General features: G+C 53.0%; 5 protein-coding genes across 5 annotated transcripts; 4 read left to right on the top strand and 1 right to left on the bottom strand.

The window, feature by feature from the left end:
- Positions 1-1,135: 1,135 nt before the first annotated feature.
- On the top strand, positions 1,136-1,898 carry BGZ61DRAFT_14673 (uncharacterized protein). The gene has a single exon (XM_046237319.1). It carries the CDS (start codon positions 1,417-1,419, stop codon positions 1,810-1,812), a length of 396 nt encoding a protein of 131 aa, XP_046112173.1. The 5' UTR covers positions 1,136-1,416; the 3' UTR covers positions 1,813-1,898.
- Positions 1,899-1,983: 85 nt separating this feature from the next.
- Positions 1,984-3,448, top strand: BGZ61DRAFT_525522 (uncharacterized protein; the record flags this gene model as incomplete). The annotated part of the gene is made up of 2 exons (XM_046252778.1): positions 1,984-2,041; positions 2,283-3,448. 2 exons carry the CDS (start codon positions 1,984-1,986, stop codon positions 3,446-3,448), a joined length of 1,224 nt encoding a protein of 407 aa, XP_046112172.1.
- Positions 3,449-4,536: 1,088 nt separating this feature from the next.
- BGZ61DRAFT_14663 (uncharacterized protein) lies at positions 4,537-8,547 on the top strand. The gene is made up of 5 exons (XM_046237318.1): positions 4,537-4,936; positions 4,995-5,546; positions 5,597-7,093; positions 7,199-7,794; positions 7,852-8,547. The coding sequence occupies exons 1-5, from the start codon at positions 4,838-4,840 to the stop codon at positions 8,336-8,338; spliced, it is 3,231 nt and encodes a 1,076-aa protein (XP_046112171.1). The 5' UTR covers positions 4,537-4,837; the 3' UTR covers positions 8,339-8,547.
- Positions 8,548-10,501: 1,954 nt separating this feature from the next.
- Positions 10,502-13,556, bottom strand: BGZ61DRAFT_14559 (uncharacterized protein). The gene is made up of 7 exons (XM_046237316.1): positions 13,340-13,556; positions 13,007-13,119; positions 11,992-12,862; positions 11,888-11,943; positions 11,769-11,840; positions 11,523-11,719; positions 10,502-11,449 (listed from the first exon to the last, which is right to left on the bottom strand). The coding sequence occupies exons 1-7, from the start codon at positions 13,427-13,429 to the stop codon at positions 10,752-10,754; spliced, it is 2,097 nt and encodes a 698-aa protein (XP_046112170.1). The 5' UTR covers positions 13,430-13,556; the 3' UTR covers positions 10,502-10,751.
- A 3,588-nt stretch (positions 13,557-17,144) lies between these two features.
- BGZ61DRAFT_337790 (major facilitator superfamily domain-containing protein) lies at positions 17,145-19,179 on the top strand (the record flags this gene model as incomplete). The annotated part of the gene is made up of 5 exons (XM_046239074.1): positions 17,145-17,190; positions 17,332-17,432; positions 17,520-18,828; positions 18,887-19,054; positions 19,109-19,179. 5 exons carry the CDS (start codon positions 17,145-17,147, stop codon positions 19,177-19,179), a joined length of 1,695 nt encoding a protein of 564 aa, XP_046112169.1.
- Between the last annotated feature and the right edge of the window lie 310 nt (positions 19,180-19,489).

Here is a 19,489-nt window from a genome sequence, read left to right as displayed (position 1 = left end):
TTGCGGTTATGACAAGCTGTTGGGTGGGAGCGAGCCATCGTGTTGCTTTTTCTGCGCCCCGCTGGCACGGCTTGGGGGAGTGCGGTTGAGTACGGCAAGAAAAGAAACTACGAACAAGGCATCGGCAGGCGTTTATTGGCTTCAGAGGAAAATTATTGTAGAGATATGCCAGGGATCTACGGATCATGGGCTCACGAGAGAAGCGCGATTCAGGCACTAGGAGTCATCGGGGAGCGAGAATGGTGGCTTCGGAGATATCACAGAGAGGACTTGGTTGGCCGAGTGCAGCAGTGTTGTCGGGCTCACCAACGGATGCGGCAATGGGTATCTAATAGGCCGATAATGACGGGACTCGGCAAGATATCTGCGGATACCTGCAGTGTATGACAGAGTCGGACAGGGGAATTAAAGGTTGATGGACCATGAAATTGACAAACGGCCATCCATGGCTGAGTATCCGAGGCTTCGCATCCATCTGACTGGAAGATGTTTCGGGTTACCCGAATTGGGTTTGTGTCTCGGCGGGCTAATTATTGGAACGGTGGTCACTTTGCAACATGTCACATTTCACCAACTTGCTTCTTTGATGAGATCTCAGGTGAGCTAGCTGTCCATCCCTGGATGTTCTTGTGGTACAGCTCTAGGAGGACACGCGACGGAGATATGGAGGCGGTGGCTTGAGACGCGACAGGAACGATAACGAAGCAGCGAACAAAGGACCCGCGTATCAGTTGAAGCCACACCCAAGCTGACGACGCAAGGGAGGACGGCGAAATGCAGAGGCGGCCTGGTCGTGGGAGATGGAAGCTGAAGGGCAACCCGAGATGATGGGCCACAGGCGACGCAAGGGCGGATGTGGCGCGCGTATGGTGCTGGGGAGCGGTTGGCCCAGTGAGCTACATTGGAGGAGTCGGCAGCGTCAGGGCCGTCTTGGCACCTAAGTAGGTAGGTACCTTATTAGGGCACCGTCATCAGCGGGCGGTGCGGCGGTGCGGCAGTGCAGCAGTGCCTAGGTAGGTACCTCGACGGTAGGCTTTGGCGGTGGCAGTGGCAGTGGGAGCAGTGGCAGGGCGGACTAGCGGCTGAGGTCTCAGTGGGCATGAGGCATCCATAACATAGCTTGGGAGAAGAAGACACAATTGCCTGTGGCTTGATAGGAACCGGCCTCCCTCCATTAATCCCATTAATCATTAACTAATTGGGCTAGACGGATAGATGGGACCAGCCCTGTACCCTTGCAGGCCGGGCCTGGCTCCCCTGTGGGCCTGAAAATCGGCCATGGGCGTCGTCAATGTTTCCCATGCGTGCGCAGGCCTACAGGGCCCGAATAACATTGCATGTTCGTTTTCGTTCGTTTTGGCCCATTAATTGTTGCCCCGGATCCCACGGCGCCCCTTGCCCCCCCGTTGACGCTACATGTGCGTGTGTGTGTTCGTGTGGTCACTGCGTGTTTCTGCCATTCTCTGCGCCTTGTTCATGCTGAATCCTGCTACTGACGCCGCTGTTGTTTTGTCTGGCCACCTTCTTTGTTTCGAAGTCGCCTTTGAATGGCCCCTCGAGCTTACTCACCTAATAACCAGCCGTGCACTTGGAGACCGTCGCCTCCTTTCCTCGCTCTTCACCATCTCATCTTGGCCAGCTTCTCCCCCGTCGCATCCTGTTCTGCGTTTTGCAACCGACGGGCACCGAAACAGTAACACGTCCACTCCAATCGACCCGGCTGAGCTCTTGGATTTTGGCTTCCGGAGATCCGCTAGCAACAACCTGAAGGATCCATCTACGAGAACAAACGGGCCTAAACCCCGTGGCTGAACATCAATTAACGCGCTACACCCCAACCCACCCGATTCATCCACCCGTCTTCCAGGCCAACCGTTCCTCCCTTAACCAACATACTTCGAGAGGCGCTTTGCTTGTTTACTTGACGTTGCCGAGCGCGCCTCCCTCTCGTCGTTGCATCGCCGCGAGAACCGAGGCTGCGCGATGCCACGGAACCGCCTCCAGAAGAAAGACTTTACCATCCACAAGGACGCTGTCAACGGTACGCCCTCCCGCACTACATCTGCACACTACACCGCACACATAGCACAGATAGCACACGCAACACTGCATTTCGTGCATGCCCGAATTGTCACCCCCCGTCCTTGAAACGGCTCCCCACAATTCCTACGGGTCGATCGTAGCCTCCGTGGCCTGCCTTCTTCCATCTCTTTCCTCCTCACGTCAGCCTTGCGCTAGACCTTTTTTCCCCACGAATCTTGCTAATGTAGAATAATTGCCAGCAGCTGCATCAAGGAATTCCGAACTACATGGTACCACTGAGAAAACGTTGACACCCGCCTCGAAAGGCTTCATCAACAGCATGAAGAGCCGCGCACCTGCCTCCTACAAGCCGGGCCTCGCAAGGTCCAGCACCATTCGAAGCGTCCCGAGCTTCGAGGGCTCCGAGTCCAGCCCTGACAGCAAGCACAGCGCTTTTTCCAGCAGCGTCAACAGCAACACGAGCGGCATGTCCGCCGCGGATGGAAGCCCACACAACAGAACCCCCCCAACTGTCAGGTTAAAACACGACATGAATACCGACACCCCCACACGATGGAACTCGAACGCCGCGAGGGTAGTAGAGCCTACCCCCGACCCGGACACCTCCATGGCGTCGGAAGGCGGAGAACAGGGGGACGGTCAATGGGACTCAACAATTGGCAAGGCTGGGTTGGGAAAGACCGGACGCGTCATCAACAAGCTCGTGAGCGATAATGAAGCCCTCAAACGAGACATCAAGATCGAACGGCTACGCGCAGAGGAGTCGAAACAGGCCGCCAAGCTCGTCGAGGACAAAATGGACCGTACCATCAGCGACTACGAAAGCCGACTGTTGGAGGCCAATGTTACAAAGACGTTGCTAGCTAGGAAGGAACGGCAAGTCGAGACGCTGACGGCAAATGTCGAAGCGGAAAAGAAGAAGACCACCTTCGCCCTAGAGCGGGAGAGGGGTTGGAAGGAAGAGATGGATAAGATGAAGAGTGAAACAACAGTTCAAGTTGAAGAGGCAACGACATATGCACAGATGATGGAGGGCCGTTACAACGCCATTTCTTCACACTGGCGCGACCAAGGTGACGAGGTCAAGCGGGCGACGTCCAAGATGAAGATCCAGATCAACGAGCTGGCCGAGGAACGAAGAAAGGACGACGACAAGATCCAGACCCTACGAGAACTGTGCGACCAGCAGAACGACAATATCAAGCAGTTGAAGCATGAAAAGGACGAGATTGCCCGCCTGTTTGAAGAATACAAGAAGGCCCAGGAGGAAGGTCTCAAGGACATCAAGACCAACGCGAAGAGGAGGGAGGATGAGCAAGAACAGATCTTGCAGGAGTCAAGAGAGGCTCTCGCCAAGCTGAAGTGGGCGCTGAATGTCAAGAAGAACGTCAAGGGGGCAAAATGAGTGCCATGACGGAATATGCAAAGCATCGCTACCCCCTCACCTGGTTTCGAGTCCCCGCTTCCGAAACTAGAACCCAACTACTCCGCTCCACGATGGACCTCAGGGTTTTGGTTCCACTGAACCGGCCAATGCCTCGACAGTCTCTTCACCGACAATCACTCCCGACTCGACCAACTTCTCACCGGGTCTGTCTGCATAGACGCTAACTTGCTCCATCCTCTTGGACCCGTCACTACCTTTACGACCACTGCCAATATCTTGATACCACTCCCTTGTAACTGCTTGATTTTGTATGCCTTCATCGGATAGATGGGCCGGATATTTTCCCGGGTTGGATACGATTGTTTATTCTTTTTATTTATTTCTCTCCTTCTATCTGACTACATGTCCCGAGGATGGCAGATATTGGGGGGGCGCTACTGGCGTTGTGTGCGTGTGTGTGTCCATTGCTTTTTTGGGCACCCGTGGATGGCTTCAAAAACGGGTTTCTCCAGGGTGCTGTGGTTTTCAAAATCACGTTGAGGAAAAGCACCCTGGCGAAACAAAGATACAACAATTAGAGAGATTGATGTCATGACAAGCATGTACAGATCCAAGATTACTTTCTTGATGATGCTCTGGGGAAAGTGGGATACCTCGGCTACTTATGAATATAATGTTTGGGTGTGTCTGCTCTTCACTGCTGGGTTTCGACAAGTTAGCTCCAATGCTAGGCATGCCTTCTAATGAGCATTGCTATTCACACGCAATCTCAATGCAGGAGGCAGCTGTCAGCATCACCTCTGGACATGTTTTTTGCCCTTATGGCGAAATCTTGTAATATTAATTAGTTTATTCATTTGCTTTCTCTGTAATTATCGCGCACCACTTCCCTCTTGAGCATTTAATACTGCACACAAAACCGGCAAGGTGCATTCTGTAAGTTGGCATGCAGTAATATAATACACACGCATGGCCAGGATCGCGCGTGTGTGCGTGTGTGCGTGCGCGTTAAAGAACACTCCCCATCTCCTCTGAATCACGGTAAAATTGGTAGATACCTAGCCAAACTTTTCGCCTCCCTCTCAGCTTCCAAACGACTTGCACCTCTTCAAACAACAAAATCACCAACGGTGTTCTATTATCCACCCAACGCCCTCTGTCTCTGGCTGTGAGGCACATCATGGAGCTATTGCCAGCTGGCGCCGGAAGGCGGCAGGTGATCGGGTGCCTGCCTGCTTCTTTCGCCTTCTTCCCTTCCGTTTGGCAGGCACCTGGCAAGCACCTGGCAAACGCCCGCTTCGTTTGCTACAAAAAACCTGCCAGCCAAAAACTGCCGCGCACAGAAACCATTCTCCTTCATCCAACTTCTTCTCGAATTCCTGGACGCATCTGGGAGAGCTGTGAGAGATGGCGGACTATGTCGAATTCTACGTAACTTGCAACCCTCCTCTATTGCCGACGGGTGTTGCGTCTACTATTGCCCACCTTCGAGAGGCACCGCACCAGGTGAGAATTTCTCCCACAGAATCCTGCACTCCATTCCAACCTAACCATCGATGAGCAGGACAAAGTGTTGGAGATGCTGTACGAGCCCGAGATTCCTTGGTTCAAGATCATCACGGCCCAGGAGCACCAAGAGGAGATTACGCACCGAATCCACTCCTTCCTGGAGCTTCTCCTCGAAGAGGAAACGGATGTCATCGACGAAGATCAACCCGGTGATCTACCCATCGACCCGAAAACTCGCGCAGATGTTGATCTTGTTACCGAAACACCCCAAGTCATTCCGTGGTCACTTTACCAGCACAACAAGTGCGCGGATACCACCGACTACGACGAGCACCGGTTTCCTGCACAACTTGAGCCTCTTGCTTTCAAGACAGTTTGGCGAGGGCTTGAGTCGGCCGATGGCCTCTCTATCTCGGACCTTTTTGCCAAGTTCGATTTTCTGTGGGCACACCCTGGCCAGGCTTCAGGACTGCAAAAGCTCGGCGCCCAAGTCAACTGCCAATTCACTCACAACATGAGAGGAAATCTTGTCTACATAGGGAGTGACAAAGAAATGGAGTGCGTGAGGGATGCTGTTCGGAAGCTGGAAAATCTTCTAGCTCTTTGCGTAATGTCGATCCAATCTGTCTCTACGTCATGTATCTAATTGTTCAACAGAATTCACTTGTTCCAAGTTCTTCCCACCTGGTCTTCACTGAAGATGAAAGAATCACCAAGTTGTCTTTCAGGTGGTTGACGCATGTGGGACTCGACAAGTTGACCTATCTCAACACCGGCGTTTCGGGAACACTGGTGGAGAACCGACCCCTAAACCGTGCTGCATCTATACGGGTCGAAATCATAAAGGCTCGCGGTCGTTCGGAGCTAGATGAAACAGTCTACCCTATCGGAACCAAACAAGCCGTCCCATTTCGTCCATCATTCAGCGCATTTGCAGACTTCGAGTACAGAGCAAAAAGCCCTGGCTTTATGCCCGTCGATACATCCAAAGAGTTGACACCAGAACCTGCATCAAAGCAAAACCTGCAACTCCCCGATACAAAGTCAATTACTTGCAGTAGCACATCTTCGGTATCAACTTCTGTTCGGATGAGAACGACGCCTGCGGTTGATGTCTCCCATGGTGACAAATCTCGAGGTTCTGAAGTATCACGTTTTGCACCTGGGGAACCATCATTCGGGGTTGGCAATGAAGGTGACACGACAGTTGAAAAGACACAGACGCACGAAAGTCTCGGCTTTGTTCAAGAGCCGTTGCTGCAACCGAACGACACCATGCGCCTGAGCTCGGCACCGTCCCTACTTGGCCCTTTAGCCGCTGCCGACGCAGTCGCGTCTTGGATCGCCGGAATCGAAGCTGCTGGGTTTAATCCTTCACTCTATGGAATTTCAGAACTCGGACCACCCGATGATGTTCCCGCTATGACAGATTCGATACCCTCTTTTGGGGGTGACGTTCTCGTCAATCTAGAGCCTGATACCGAGTCCTCAGTCCCGCCTCCCAATGACGAGGAGTTGTCTGGACTTCTTGTGGGCCAATTATACGACTCTAGTAATCTCATGGAGTTCGGACAACATCACTCCCACCAGGCCACAATGGCCACGCCAAATGGCATTCCGACAGAATGCCTTTTGGATTCAGATTCCCCACCAGGACTCGATTATGGGATGTTTGCTCCTATGAATCTCCTGCGGCAACAGGAACCCCAGAGAGGTTCCCCCACCATCCGTCCTCCTGTCCCTTCGAGAGTAGGTATACATGACGGCGATCTTCTAGGCTGCCTGGAAGCTCACATAGACACCCCAGCCCTCATGGATGAGTTTGATGGGCAAGGTGCAGCGACTTCTGCACCCGATACCTCTGGAAACACCATAGGGGTCGGTCAAGAGGCCGAAGAAAATGCCTTGGGCAAGATACTACGCAAAATGGACAGCAAGGAAAAGGAGTTGTTCTACACAATGGGCCAAAAGGCGGCTCCAAGCCAGACTTGGGCACACGTCGCATCCCAGTCAAAGGTTCAACAAAAAGAAGAGGAGACTTCCTTTGGTGTCAACGTCCCCGTGAAGGTTCGTTCAAATCTATCGAGACCTGGACCACAGAAACTCGAAGCACAGAAACTCGAAGAACAGGAAGCCGTTCGCAAAATGCCAAAGGTAAGCAGAAATTTCTAAAGCTTGAATTGGGCTACGACGCCAAACCCAAGTCATCATTAGATACTTGGTCGTTCATAATCGTTCTTTGACTAATTTGGTTCGTAGCCAACCCCCACTCAACCAACAACTGATGGCCAAGGTGGAACACAGAGCAAGCGCGCAAACCTTTCCAGAGTTGTCGATGATACCAATAAAAAAGCCAAGGAACTCTTGAAGATCTTGCAAATCACGCCCGGGCATATTAGACTTGAAGCGAAATTTGGTCGAATATGTATCAACGACCTAGAAACATCATTGGTGAACTTGGGGCAAGGGCCATCCTTGGACATTCACGAGATACTCAACTTCAGGCATGACAGTATTGGTTTTCATACCATACTCACGACTAATGGCGCTGAAGCGGACCTGATTCCCCGCATGTCCCTTTCTCAGGGGCAACCTTGGGAGCTCTACGACAAACAAGTATACTACGATATAGTCTGCAAGTCCAAAGACAAGGATGATCTCATCATGGTAGAGGTCAACGCTGCCACCTTCAACTATGTTTGTCGGTCGCCAACTCAGGAGTTTCCGGGCGTATACATCCATTGTGCGAGGCGTTCCTGGGACATACAGCTTTCTGTCAGCCGCATCGGTTCCGAAGAGATTCCAGAGGACTTCAGACAATTCGCCTCGTCCTTGATAGAATCTCTGGACATCTCGTAAGAGTCAATTTCTACAACTTGAGAGCCCTTGGGTCTGACTAATACATCGAATAGAACTGACAATGAAGGGCAAGTTGTTATCAAGGCCAACCCAGACAAAACCTCCAGGTGGGGTGTCGAAGGAACCAGCATCCGTCACATCGCAAGATACCGCAACGGGTCGAAAAGCCGCAACTACCTTGCTATTACGACGACCCGGGTCGCGCAGAGAATTGGAGGATCAAACTACCATGGCACCACGAGGCCGGTGCCAATCCCTGGAAAGGGGCCTCTATCTCAATGGTTTGAGGCTTCGATTGGATCGACTCGAGCGGATGAGCTACTGAGGGAGAATGTCGGACTGGGATTTGGGGACAAAACTTCGTGGACTCCCGACCAGCTCGTAAAAGAGGGTCTTATCAAAGCGCTGTGCGATCCAGCTTTAAAGATGGTGATGCAGATGGACCAGGTTGGTCGGACAAACTGCAACGGCGAAGGACTCAAGGTTGGTCAAAATTCGTCCACTAAACCCACTGGAGGAGGCGCACTTCCATTCTGGTGATTTGCAGACGCGGACATAATGTCTCCAGTCACAAGATTGCTACTTTCTATTGCTCGTCGGTGTGTTCCTGGAGTGGTTTCCATTTATGAATAGGGTAATCAATGAACACAATATTGGTTTACAGGCTTAAAATCAGGGACGATAGCTACAGACGATGTACTAGGCTACGATATAGCAGACTCGATAATTCGCTTGACATTAGTCGTGACAGAGCCGTACTCGTGAGGTTGTTATCCTGTACTCGCATGTTAATCAAAGAGTATTGTTATTCGCAAACCCACCCATTGCTACTTGCACACATAACCACATCCCCAATCCTAGTAATACTTATCTATCGTCCTAACAAAATGATGTAGTAAATAGCCTTTTTTAGAAACCAATTATTAGTATTTCCCGTATAATAGTATTTATCTTGGCAAATATTTATTCTCACAATATACCCCTTGATTGCACGTGTGGCCTTAGTCGTTAAGCCTTTAGTAAAGGAGCTTATACCTGTGTGCAAATAGCAATACTCTAATAAAAAGACGTCTGTTTTAGGGCCGGTTCATTCCTCAATTTCCTCGCTGACTAGCAGAATGACGGAGGAGATAAGAGGAGGGTGGTGTCGATCATGTTGGTACCTGATTCGTCTTCAACCCCTTGAGGATTTGAGGAACACCCGACTCAGTGGTTTCACGTAGGCTATTTATCCTTTTATCAATTCTCAGTATAAACGGCATTGTATCAGCGCAGAGCCATATTGGTTACTGCTAGTGCTCGAGAAACGAGTGAGGACGTTTGATTCAGCTAGCTCGAGCCTACGTCGGGGCGGCACCGTACCCTCTACCGGATTGTTGAGATACTATGTACAACCTCAAATAGATGCAAATGGGGAATAAATAATAGATTAAATAATTTTTAGTAATTCCATATTCTCATTTCTCTCTTATTTTTCCTTGTTTTATTTTCCCACTTTCTGCTACTATAGGGAGAAACTACTCCTCCCTTGAGTCATGGAAATTCAAGCGAATAGTTGGCCGACGGCTTGACACATCGGTTGGGCCAGAGCCAACCGCATTCCCCTGCATGGAGACTGCGGGCATGGATGGTTGCCATCAATGCACTCTAGTCCGAATAGGCAACTGGGCGAATGCCAGCCGCGGGCCGATGGGATCTCTCCGATCTGCCAAGATGTCAGTGTGAGATAGCGGTCTTACGTACGGACAGGGAAAAGAGTGGTCAGGATGGGTATGTCAAGCTGCGAAGGATTGATTGACTCGGCAGAATATGGGCAGAAGGGGCGGGAGGTGCGATAGATTGTGGATGGCGGCGGTCCCTCCGTCTCGGTATGCTAGGCTTTGCAATCATTGCATCTTCACCACTCAAGATGTGTCTTGGGGAAGTCTGCGAAGAGGCATCATCGAAAGCGGGAGAATGAGTGGCTCGTGTTGTTGTACACAACATCCAGGTCAAGGTCGCCCACACCATAGCATCACATCTTATCTCAGATCATAACAAATCATGTGGACAAGGATTAGGACCCAAACCTAAGCGCCACCACTCGCCGCGGCAATGCTGCTCCTGAAATCCTGCATACATCACTAGCACTCACGGAACCAGCGCCATCATCCGCCCCGCCAGGCGCTCACCCGGCTGTAACCACCGGGCCCTTCTCGTTTGCGCCTCAAGTGTTGTTAGCACGGCAAAGGCGCGAGCCGGCGACAGACGGTTCGTCAAGCCGCCCGGCCCGTCCCGTCGTTCTCGTGCCTCCCGCCACGCAACGGCCCGCGCGGCACTTGGCGACAGTTGGGCCGCACGCTTAGGGGAGCGTCTGGTGGGAATGACGGCATCTACGCGGCCGGGAATGACTTCATGCGGTGATGTGCCCGGCGCTGTCTCCGGTGCTGATAGCCGTGTGGCGCATGTGGGCATTCTGGACGATCTCTGGCTGCACAAGTGGAGTTGCGCCGGCAATATGGCCCCCGTTGCATTGTAGACGGCTTGTCAGCGTATATACCGTCTGGTTATGGGGGCATCAGATAAAGACAACCTATACCGACGACGTCAGTTGAAGCCATGTTAAGTCATGCTTTTCCAGCTTGTGCTGTGGAAGGACTGGGCCGTCAAGGTGGGGACCGTCAATGACAAGCAAGGACAAAGGAGAGGATACAGTAAGCCCATCATGAACAAGCAAGAACCGGGAAGGGGAGCGCCGCGGGTATCAATACTGATTTAAAGAAGCCATCCTCCAAGGGGTTCCGCCAATGCGACATCTTTCAAACGCCTCTAACATCCCTCTGCATCACCAAGCCGAAGCAAAAGTGCAAAGATTAGTGGTCCTCCTTTCCAAAATTGCACCATCTAGCCCAAAGCCAATTCAGCCGACGTGTGTCATCCATTCCTTGCCCTTTCCCTTTGTCATGACCACTGTTCAATCATCCAGGTGGTATATCATCCGAATGACGGACCAGGACCAGCTCGCCGTCGAATCTATCTTTTTCATATCGCGTAGCCAATCCAAGTATAAATTCACTGTCGCTGTCGCGTCCACTTCGAAATCTTGTCCACACAGTGACGACCGAATGCGCAGCAGCATCGGATGCTGTTGCGATAAGTGCAGTAGGACCAGGACGCCAAGCAGATTCTGGGACCAGAAGAACGCCATGGGCACCAGCCGCTTATTAGAGCAAGGTGGAGAAAGGGCGATGGGCCACTTGAGCGAAGCTTTGAGGCATTCGGCCGCCCCCTCGGCGTCTTCCTGCGTGAGGCTCTCAGGGTAATGGAGTGCCTTGAACACGCAGGGTCGGTAGATGAGGTGCTTGTTATAGTAGTATCGCGTTCGGAGAAGTGCAACTTGCATGTCGGCAGCATACGGATAGGTTATGGGGTGACTATCGAGCTCCGCTGTGAACATGTTAGACTGGCCAGGGTACGATGCGAAGCCGTCCTGGAAGTGGTCTGGAAACGCCATAACCTGGTCGTCCTGCCATCGGAGGTGTCTCGGGAGCATGCGTCGCCAATGGTCAAGTTGCGCCCCAAGTTGATTCATCGTAGTCCAGTTGCTCTCGCTGGAGGTCCCGCTGAAGGATCCAAGCCCGGGGAAAGGAAGGGAAGAGCTGGTACCGAATGCTGCACCCTGAGTTAGCATGTCGTCATTGCACCCAGAGGTCCAGGTCAAGTCTGACGCTGGGTAGGCACTGACAATTGTTAAGGGTAGTGTGAAAATTGGCAGACAGTCTCCGAAGGATTATCTGGGAGGCAAAATGCTCCTGAAAATGCGATGTCTGGTTGCCAACAAAGTCGTCGCTAGTGATCGGCCCACTAAAGTCGGGGACGCCAACGGCATCGTCCAGCTTCTCGAGGCCTGTCAATGGTAGCCCAAACTCCATATGGAGATATCTATACCGACTATCAGCCAAGAACTTCCAGTGCAATGGGTGATTTATACGTTTCCATGATTAAGCAGTGCCAATAAGCTCGCCGAATGAGGTCACCCTTGGCACCGTGCAGTTGATCAGAGCTGCCATACCAATTAGAAAGAGCCGGGTACAAGAGGGGATTTCGCACCTAGTGATCACTGCTTGGCAAGCCAAGGATGATGAGACCGTCATCCGCCAAAATTCCTATTCCATAGTTAACAACCAGGCTTTAAGGGGAAGTGAAACACCTACGACGGCCTGTGAGCAACTTGCGTAGTAGAGCGCGGCTAGAGCAAGCATCTGTACATTCTCCACGCTGATCTCGGCCAGGCCAAAGCCCATCCTCTTGCGTGCTTCGTTGAAATAGGTAATTCCCGGGGGCCGGTCGATGGTGCCCCCCCTAATACCAGATGGTCGCCCCTTGTAGGAGGAGACGAGCACTTCCGAAGATGAGAGGGCAACTTCCCCCAGCGCGAATACAAGCAAGACGACGGTAGACGTGGTGCCTTCTTGAAAGCCGTTGTTGATAATAGAGGTCAAAGTACTGGAGATGAACCATTGGCGATCCATGATTGGATAGATGCAGTTGAAAACGTCAAAGAATCCCTTGCTCAAGCGCTGCATGGTCTCCCAATCAATACTCGGTGGGCTCAAGTTGAGGCTCGGCGGGTAGCCTGGGAAGTGCAAGGGAACTTGCAACACATTGTTATTTGGCATTCCAATTGACTGGATGCCGTCGGTAGGCAGGGATATGGTTGAGTCGCGAAGTCCGTTTGGTTGTGCAGAGATGTCGTGATCGCTCAGGGGAGACTGAGGCTTCGGCCCCAAGTTGCTGAGCATTTGGCGGATGGCAGGCCATTCTAGCATTTTCGATACCGAGGAGTCATAGCGATAGCCTCCATACTGCGTCGCCGTTGGACTGGCGGGGGGGGCAGAGCTCGCCGGGTGTGACTCCTGGCTGTCAGGATCAGCCAAGAGCGGGGTGGCGGCAGGGTACACGCTGGTCGGTTGGGATACATTGAACGTTGACGGCGGTGGTGTATTTCCCTTGATGCTCAATTTATCGATTTTATTCTCGACAACCTTGAGGCGGTCCAGAATCTCCACCAGTGTCCTGTCTTTCCTGTCGGGAGTTAGCTAAGTGGCAGTATTGGACACAAGCAGCACGTGGACCATCTATGCCAGAACGGTCAATAGCCACGGTCTCGCCATGGACTGATTCGATGCCGGCTTGCTGGGGGTTTTTTTAAGGAAAATAAAAACATACTTTGTAGGTTGAGGCTCTCGGTATCGGCAGTCGAGTTTGAATCTTTGACACGTCCCGCACCTGGGCCGCTGTTCATCGCACCTCTGCTTCCTATTGCGACACGTCTCGCAAGCCTTGATTCTCGTCAGCCCACATCCCGACGGTATTGACATCTGTTATTTCTTCTTCGAAAAAGGTCCAAAAGCGGAGAGCGCGAGGGATCCTGACGTGTCCCCCCGGGGCGGAGAGGGGCAACCCGGAGTAGTCCGCCGGCGGTGGTCGGGCAACGGAGACGGAACACGGAGGCGGCAAGACGGGTGATAGTAAATCGGACACGATAAAAACACTACTCACCTGAGCAGCAATGGCACCGCGCTCTTTCCTACTCGCTGACGGGCCAGGCCCCGGAGACAGTGTGCTGGATGAGGGTAGCCCTGCGTCCATAGTGGAAAGGGCAGAGCATCGAAGAGTGTTCACATGTGAGTGCGACGGGGATGTTCGGGGATACAGCGGCTCTAAAAAGCACTCTAGAATAACTGTAATTCCCAGATGTGAACAGTTTGCTCCATTGGCGAAAACAGCCCGGGGGGGAGGAACGGGTTGTGAGGCTGGCTCGGGAAACCTCGTCAGGGGGGTTGGCGGCCAGCGAAGCGTGATAATAAATAGGAGGGGTGGAAGGGAAGGGAAGGGACAACAAGATGTACGAGGGGCCTGGGTGCGGGCACGAAAGGGACAGATGGGGCGAATGGGGATGGCTGGCAGTTCTCAAAGGCGCCTCATCAGGAGAAGTAATGTCGTCGGGGGCGATGTCGCGAGCTAGCGGGTGGTGGAGGATCGGGATAATAACGGGCGGCTATGGCTGCCCTGGTGTCGGGATCAAACACGACATCTTGGTCCGGAGAGAGATTTTTGAGCACGGAGAGAGGGAGAGAGGGCACGGAAAAGATTCGTAAAATGGGACTGGCAGGAGTGAATTGAACTCGGCCGGAGCCAAGTCCGCCTCCGACGAGAGGCGAGGGGAAAGGATGACCCAAGTTTGACAATTGACAATATGAGGCTCCCAAACTCGCTGTTTTCAGACAGTTGACAGTCTATGGCCGCCTGAAGGCAGGTTCCCGCAGCGACCAGTCAGAGCAGGCGAGTAAGTGGAGGGCATCGACAGTTGACGTCCTGACATGTCGCTCGTGGTGGTGAACAGCCCAACTAAAGATGAGAGGCGGCGGCTGAATACAGCACCACACCCCACTGTGACGCACCCACACACCCAGGACTCATTCACCAGGGGAGCCATCGTGCTCTCGGGCACAGCCGCCATCTCATGTCGACCGCATCTCCCGAACTCAGCTTTGACGGGTTGTAGGATTCAAACGTCTGAGACTCAGGCGGTCCAGGGGGATCCTGGAGTTGGACGGTGGGCGTGTAGGCGACGTCCTGTATACAACACACACACCGACCGGCTTGCTACTGACGGGTTGACGTGACCCTGCTCATCATGGCCTCTGGTCCGTGGTCTGTGGGGAGGAATCTCAATCCCTCGACACCGGGATCGACGCAGGCCATACCCACTGTTAGCGCGCCAGACCAGGGGGAAGCCATCCCATCTCCAATAATGTGCCTGCTAGCCTGTTCTCGTCCCAGCCTTGAACCTCAAGTGCCAGTGGCGCAGGAGGGTCGGCAACCGTCATTTGTGCGTCGTGTTGAGAATTATTGCGAAGCCACCGGCGATCTTTGCCCTGGTTGATTATCAAATTTAGCCTGACAACCCGCATGGCCCTCTCACTGAGGCTTTGGCGTTCACGACTCTCAGGGCTAGCCACCGTGGCATGGCGTGGTGGCAAAGCGTGGACACCCACCATGGGATTTTGCCATAGGTCCATCCTCTGTGGTGCAAATGGCATCCCACAGCCCATGGACATTTGTCAATATCGATACTAGCCGCTAAAAGGCACCTGGGAACTAGGTTTTGGTGGCTTATGTAGGACGATCCCCGCCGTTTAGAGAATTTGCACTGTGAAGAGTGACTCAACTTGGAGCCTGGGCCGGTCGAGATCATTAGCTCTCACCGGATGTAAGTATTGGGAGCCACATATCGTGTAGGTAGCCAGAGCCGAGCTTCGGCTTGCGGATGTGTTTTCCTGAGTAGAAGACTTGAATTCGTGGGAGGAAGCCCCAGGCAGGGTTTCAGGGCTCATCGAGATTGTGGATTTGTAGGGTCACATGCTGCAGCCAATCCAGGCTCTTGAACCCTTAAACCCTTGAACCCCTAAGCTCTTGAACCTTGGGATCGTGAGCAGCCCCTCCCCACGGTTCGGTACAGGGCCAACGCCAAAGCGTGGCGCCCACCTCCCGTTTCCCCGGTGGTACGCGATTTCTGTACATGTTGTCGGCTTCCGGCTTCATCTAGGTACCTGCGGCACTTGCTTAGGCTTCTTCGGTCCTTTGGGGCCGCTTAGGTGACAGCAACCAGAACCCCTGCGCGGTTCCTTGCAAGCGATCGAGGCGAGGGGGGGGCGGGGCAGGCCAGGCCGACATGGTGGCCGGTTGGTGATAGGCCATGTCGGGAGGAGAATAAGGAGACTATTTGTGGAATAGTGAATAGTGGTGACGAGCTGTCGGTCGCGTGTGGATGCGGTTGTTGGTGTGGTCGTTGGTGTGGTGGGTGTGGGATCTTTGCAATCGGGGCACGGGGCGCTGGGAGGCGTCAAGCCCACGGCGGTGATGGTGGTGGCGGCCGGTTTCTTGCCCGTTGCAGCGGCCTGTTTCGTCAAGAGGCCCGTATGTTCTCCCATCGATAACTCAGTTCTCCAATCCAGAATTCAGTCTCGAACCTCAAGTCTCAGACATGTTGCGAGACTAGTCAGAACCACCCGCGACCAGCTCCAAGACAACAGAGACAAGAGGCCACGCTACAACTGCTAAGTCCTCGCACTGGGGTCGATAGTGTCGTGTCAATGGTGTCACTCCTACGCGGTGGTCAACATGACTCTGCAAGGGACCTACATGGAGTGGACAGCGGCGAGGATCCTGGGGCGTGGCTGAAGAAGTATCCGATCCGCAAAACCCACGAGCGATTGTTGGTGGAGGAGTACTAGATGAGTACTAAATGAGTGAGCTTTGTGGTCGCACGAACGCTCGGCACAGGCCGGGATATCCAGAAACGAAATGATCCCACAAGGACCACAAGGACACAAGGAGGGTGATTGGTAGTTTGGTACGTCTCCACAAACATCATTTCATCGTCATGCCGGGAATTGTCGAATTAGAGCCTTGCGGTCAAGTCGCCTCCCAGCTTGTCAGCGCTGCCGGCATCTTTCAAAAAAGGATGGAGTGAGGTGGTCTCAGGTATTCTTTTGGCTTCTAGCCAACTTGATTGGCTCGCAGCCTTGTCTCTGTCGCCCTGCCTCGTCGCCCAGCTCAAGTCTCGACCTCACACTCGCAGGCTCCGGGGGAAAGATGTCCGCGGAAGTACAGCGGCCCTCCAGTACATAGCCTCTTTCTGTTTGACAGCGACTCCATTGTCCCCGCCTCGGTTGCAACTGCCCAAGACTCATTTACCTACTACCTACCTATGTACCTAGTATGTCGTCACATAAATGACTGGTCAGGCAGGCACGTTCCAATAAGTACTATACCGCTGCATCATTACTCGTATGCCCGTGATGAATGGTACTGGTACAAGCATTTTTCCCTGTCCGAGCGCTCGACCAAAGACGGCACTCAGGCAGCCTCCTTCCAGCCTCTAACCTGGTTGGGTGAATTACCACGGCAGCTGGCGTGGAACCACAGAAACATTCAGAGCATCTGCCTGGTGACAGCACGCTTCCCACCCTTCTCATCACATCGCATCGCATCTGCGCGACCGGCCGCCACCACCAACGTCTTTGCTTTTCTGATCCAACCATCCTGTCGCCCGTATCTCTGTTGGCACTGTGTATTCGCATTGCCGGCGCCTCGGTGGCCAGCTCCTGCGTCGAACATCGGGACCTGGGCGAATCCCGCCCGCGACTCCCGACGCGCGACTCGCCTCACCATCCTCTCGCTCCTCTCGCTCGTCTCTCACTCATCCACCTGGCCAACCATGCTCTAGGCTGCTCTCAGGTGGATACGGTCCTATCGCTTCCCTCTTAGCAGTTCCACGCTCCAGTCAAACCTCGCCAAGATGCCCTTCGGCATCCTCGATGTCAAGGGAGTTGAGCATGTCCCCGGTAAGGATCCATTTCTCCCTCCCCGCGCTCCATAGCACCCCACTCCGAATGTCCTTCTCCACGGTCCTGGATCAATTCGGTTCGGTGGCTATCTGGGCCATCGGACATGCGTAGGAGATCGACGGGACTGACAATGCCAAGGCACGACTCAGTATTTCGATGATCCGTCCCGTCCTCAACTCGCCACTAGTGACCATGTAGGCCTCAAGTGTGATACCAGCGGCAAACAGCCCATCATCCTCGTACGTCCCACCCGTGCCGTCCCCCTCTCTTGCAGCCAGTTATGTGCAACCCATTCGACATACTCGGCCCGCTCACATCTTTCTTAGATCCCCCAGCCCTCCGATGACCCCAACGACCCGCTGAATTGGCCGCTATGGAGACGTGATCTCATTACCTTTACCCTTTGCTTCGCCGGTATCCTTGCTACCGCATTGGGTCCAATCCTCGCCGCCAACACCATCACCATCTCGCTACTCTTCTCTCGAGACTTCACCCAGGTCGCTCTTCTGACCGGCTACTTTCTCCTCGGGGCTGGCGCCGGTGCCATCTTCTTTGTCCCCTCTGGTCGTATTTGGGGCAAGCGGCATCTCTTCCTCCTCGGCATATGCATTATCATTGCATCCAGCGCATGGGCTGGCAAGGTCGGTACCGACTATGGTAGCTTTATCGGAGCGAGGGTCGTCCAGGGTGTGGGATGTGCTCCCTTTGAGAGTTTACTCAATGCTGCCGTTGGCGACCTCTACTTTGTTCACCAGCGAGGTGTTCGAATGGCATTCACCAACCTAGCCATCTTCGGTGGTGCATTCTTCACTCCCATCTTGGTTGGAAAGATTACCGAATCCTTAGGTTGGAACTGGACGTTCTTCTTCGTGTCCATCTTCCTGGCCCCTACTTTATTGGCAGTCTTCTTCTTCTGTCCTGAGACAACATACCGGCGCGCCGCAATCCTCAACACCGATACCACCGTTGCAGAGGAATCGAAACAAGAATCGTCGCCAAGGCACCCAGACTCGTCGAGTCCAGAGCGAAGCAGCGAGCCGTCCCGCGGTTTTGTTCTTTTCCCGACATCCAGTGCCCTTCAGCCCATCGGCAACGCCAACACCCCCAAGAAGAGTTTTGTCGAGTCGCTCTCGCTATTTGACGGACGGAAGACAGACGAACGGTACTGGGTTCTCCTACTCAGACCGTTTCCCCTGCTTACCCATCCCGCATTTATCTGGGGTTGTCTGATCCAGGGTACCATGATCGGATGGACTGTCTTTATCGGTGTTATCGTGGCGGCGATATTCATTGGCCCTCCTTATTACTGGGGTGAGGTCATGGCTGGATACACATACACAGGCGCCTTCGTTGGAGCACTATGTGGCTTCGCTATTGCAGGCCTGCTTGCCGACTCGAGCGTCAAATACCTGACTCGGCTCAACAAGGGCATTTATGAGCCCGAGTTTCGCATCCTCATGGTGTTCCCTATGATGATTATTGGCGGCATCGGCTTGTATGGTTTTGGGTTGACTGCCGGCGAAGTCATCTCTGGGAAGTTTACATATCATGTCCCCCTCGTGTTTTTCGGTTTCGAGGTGGCGGGGATGGTGATTGGCGCTGTAGCCAGCTCGCTCTACATTGTCGACGCCTACCGTACGTTACTCATTCTGTCAGATGTGCATTTGGGCATATAGCTAACTCTGGTGTTTAGGTGACTTGACCATCGAAGGGTTCACCATCATGATCATCTTCAAGAACTTCTTCAGCTTCGTCCTAACGTTCTACGCGTACGACTGGATCATCCAAGGAGGTATCAGGCCCACGCTGTTAGCCATCGCGTCGATCCAAGTCGCGGTCTGCTTGTTGAGCGTTCCCATGTGTAAGTCCCGAGTCCCGTACGATCTTCTCTTGAACGTGAACTGATATAATGCAGACATATATGGCAAGCGAGTACGAGCATTTTACCATCGCCATGATCTTCTTGCTCTCACGCATCTTCGATGATGTCTCATCGCATGGTCTTGGCCTCGAATATTCCGTATCTCATATAGTGTTTCTATTGTAATGGCTGGCAAAGGCAGCATATAAGACATTGGCGAATGGGGTCTTATTACTAATATTAGTGGGCTTTTATTTGAATGGCGTATTTAGAAGGGATATCTCATCCAGGTTGGAAATTAATGGGATTTGTGGAAGAAGAAGAGCTATCATCCCTGGAATAATTCATGATTCATATTTCGAGTTACTTGTTCTCCATGTCGTGCCAACCAAGACATTCAACTATGCTTGCATGTTGTCTCGCCCCATTTCCATC

Source organism: Ilyonectria robusta (assembly GCF_021365365.1).
Source record: "Ilyonectria robusta strain PMI_751 chromosome Unknown BGZ61scaffold_1, whole genome shotgun sequence".
Lineage (NCBI taxonomy): Eukaryota > Fungi > Ascomycota > Sordariomycetes > Hypocreales > Nectriaceae > Ilyonectria > Ilyonectria robusta.
The sequence above is the reverse complement of the archived record's forward strand: the minus strand, read 5'-3'. Positions and strand labels throughout refer to the sequence as shown.

Coding starts and splice junctions, on each gene's coding strand:
- BGZ61DRAFT_14673 (XM_046237319.1), top strand. CDS start 1,417: ATGTGCGTGTGTGTGTTCGTGTGGTCACTGCGTGTTTCTGCCATTCTC.
- BGZ61DRAFT_14663 (XM_046237318.1), top strand. CDS start 4,838: ATGGCGGACTATGTCGAATTCTACGTAACTTGCAACCCTCCTCTATTG. Junction 7,094..7,198: donor CCGTTCGCAAAATGCCAAAG/GTAAGCAGAAAT, acceptor TTTGGTTCGTAG/CCAACCCCCACTCAACCAAC. Junction 7,795..7,851: donor ATAGAATCTCTGGACATCTC/GTAAGAGTCAAT, acceptor TACATCGAATAG/AACTGACAATGAAGGGCAAG.
- BGZ61DRAFT_14559 (XM_046237316.1), bottom strand. CDS start 13,429: ATGGACGCAGGGCTACCCTCATCCAGCACACTGTCTCCGGGGCCTGGC. Junction 11,944..11,991: donor CAAGTTGCTCACAGGCCGTC/GTAGGTGTTTCA, acceptor ACTATGGAATAG/GAATTTTGGCGGATGACGGT. Junction 11,450..11,522: donor TCACACTACCCTTAACAATT/GTCAGTGCCTAC, acceptor CTCAGGGTGCAG/CATTCGGTACCAGCTCTTCC.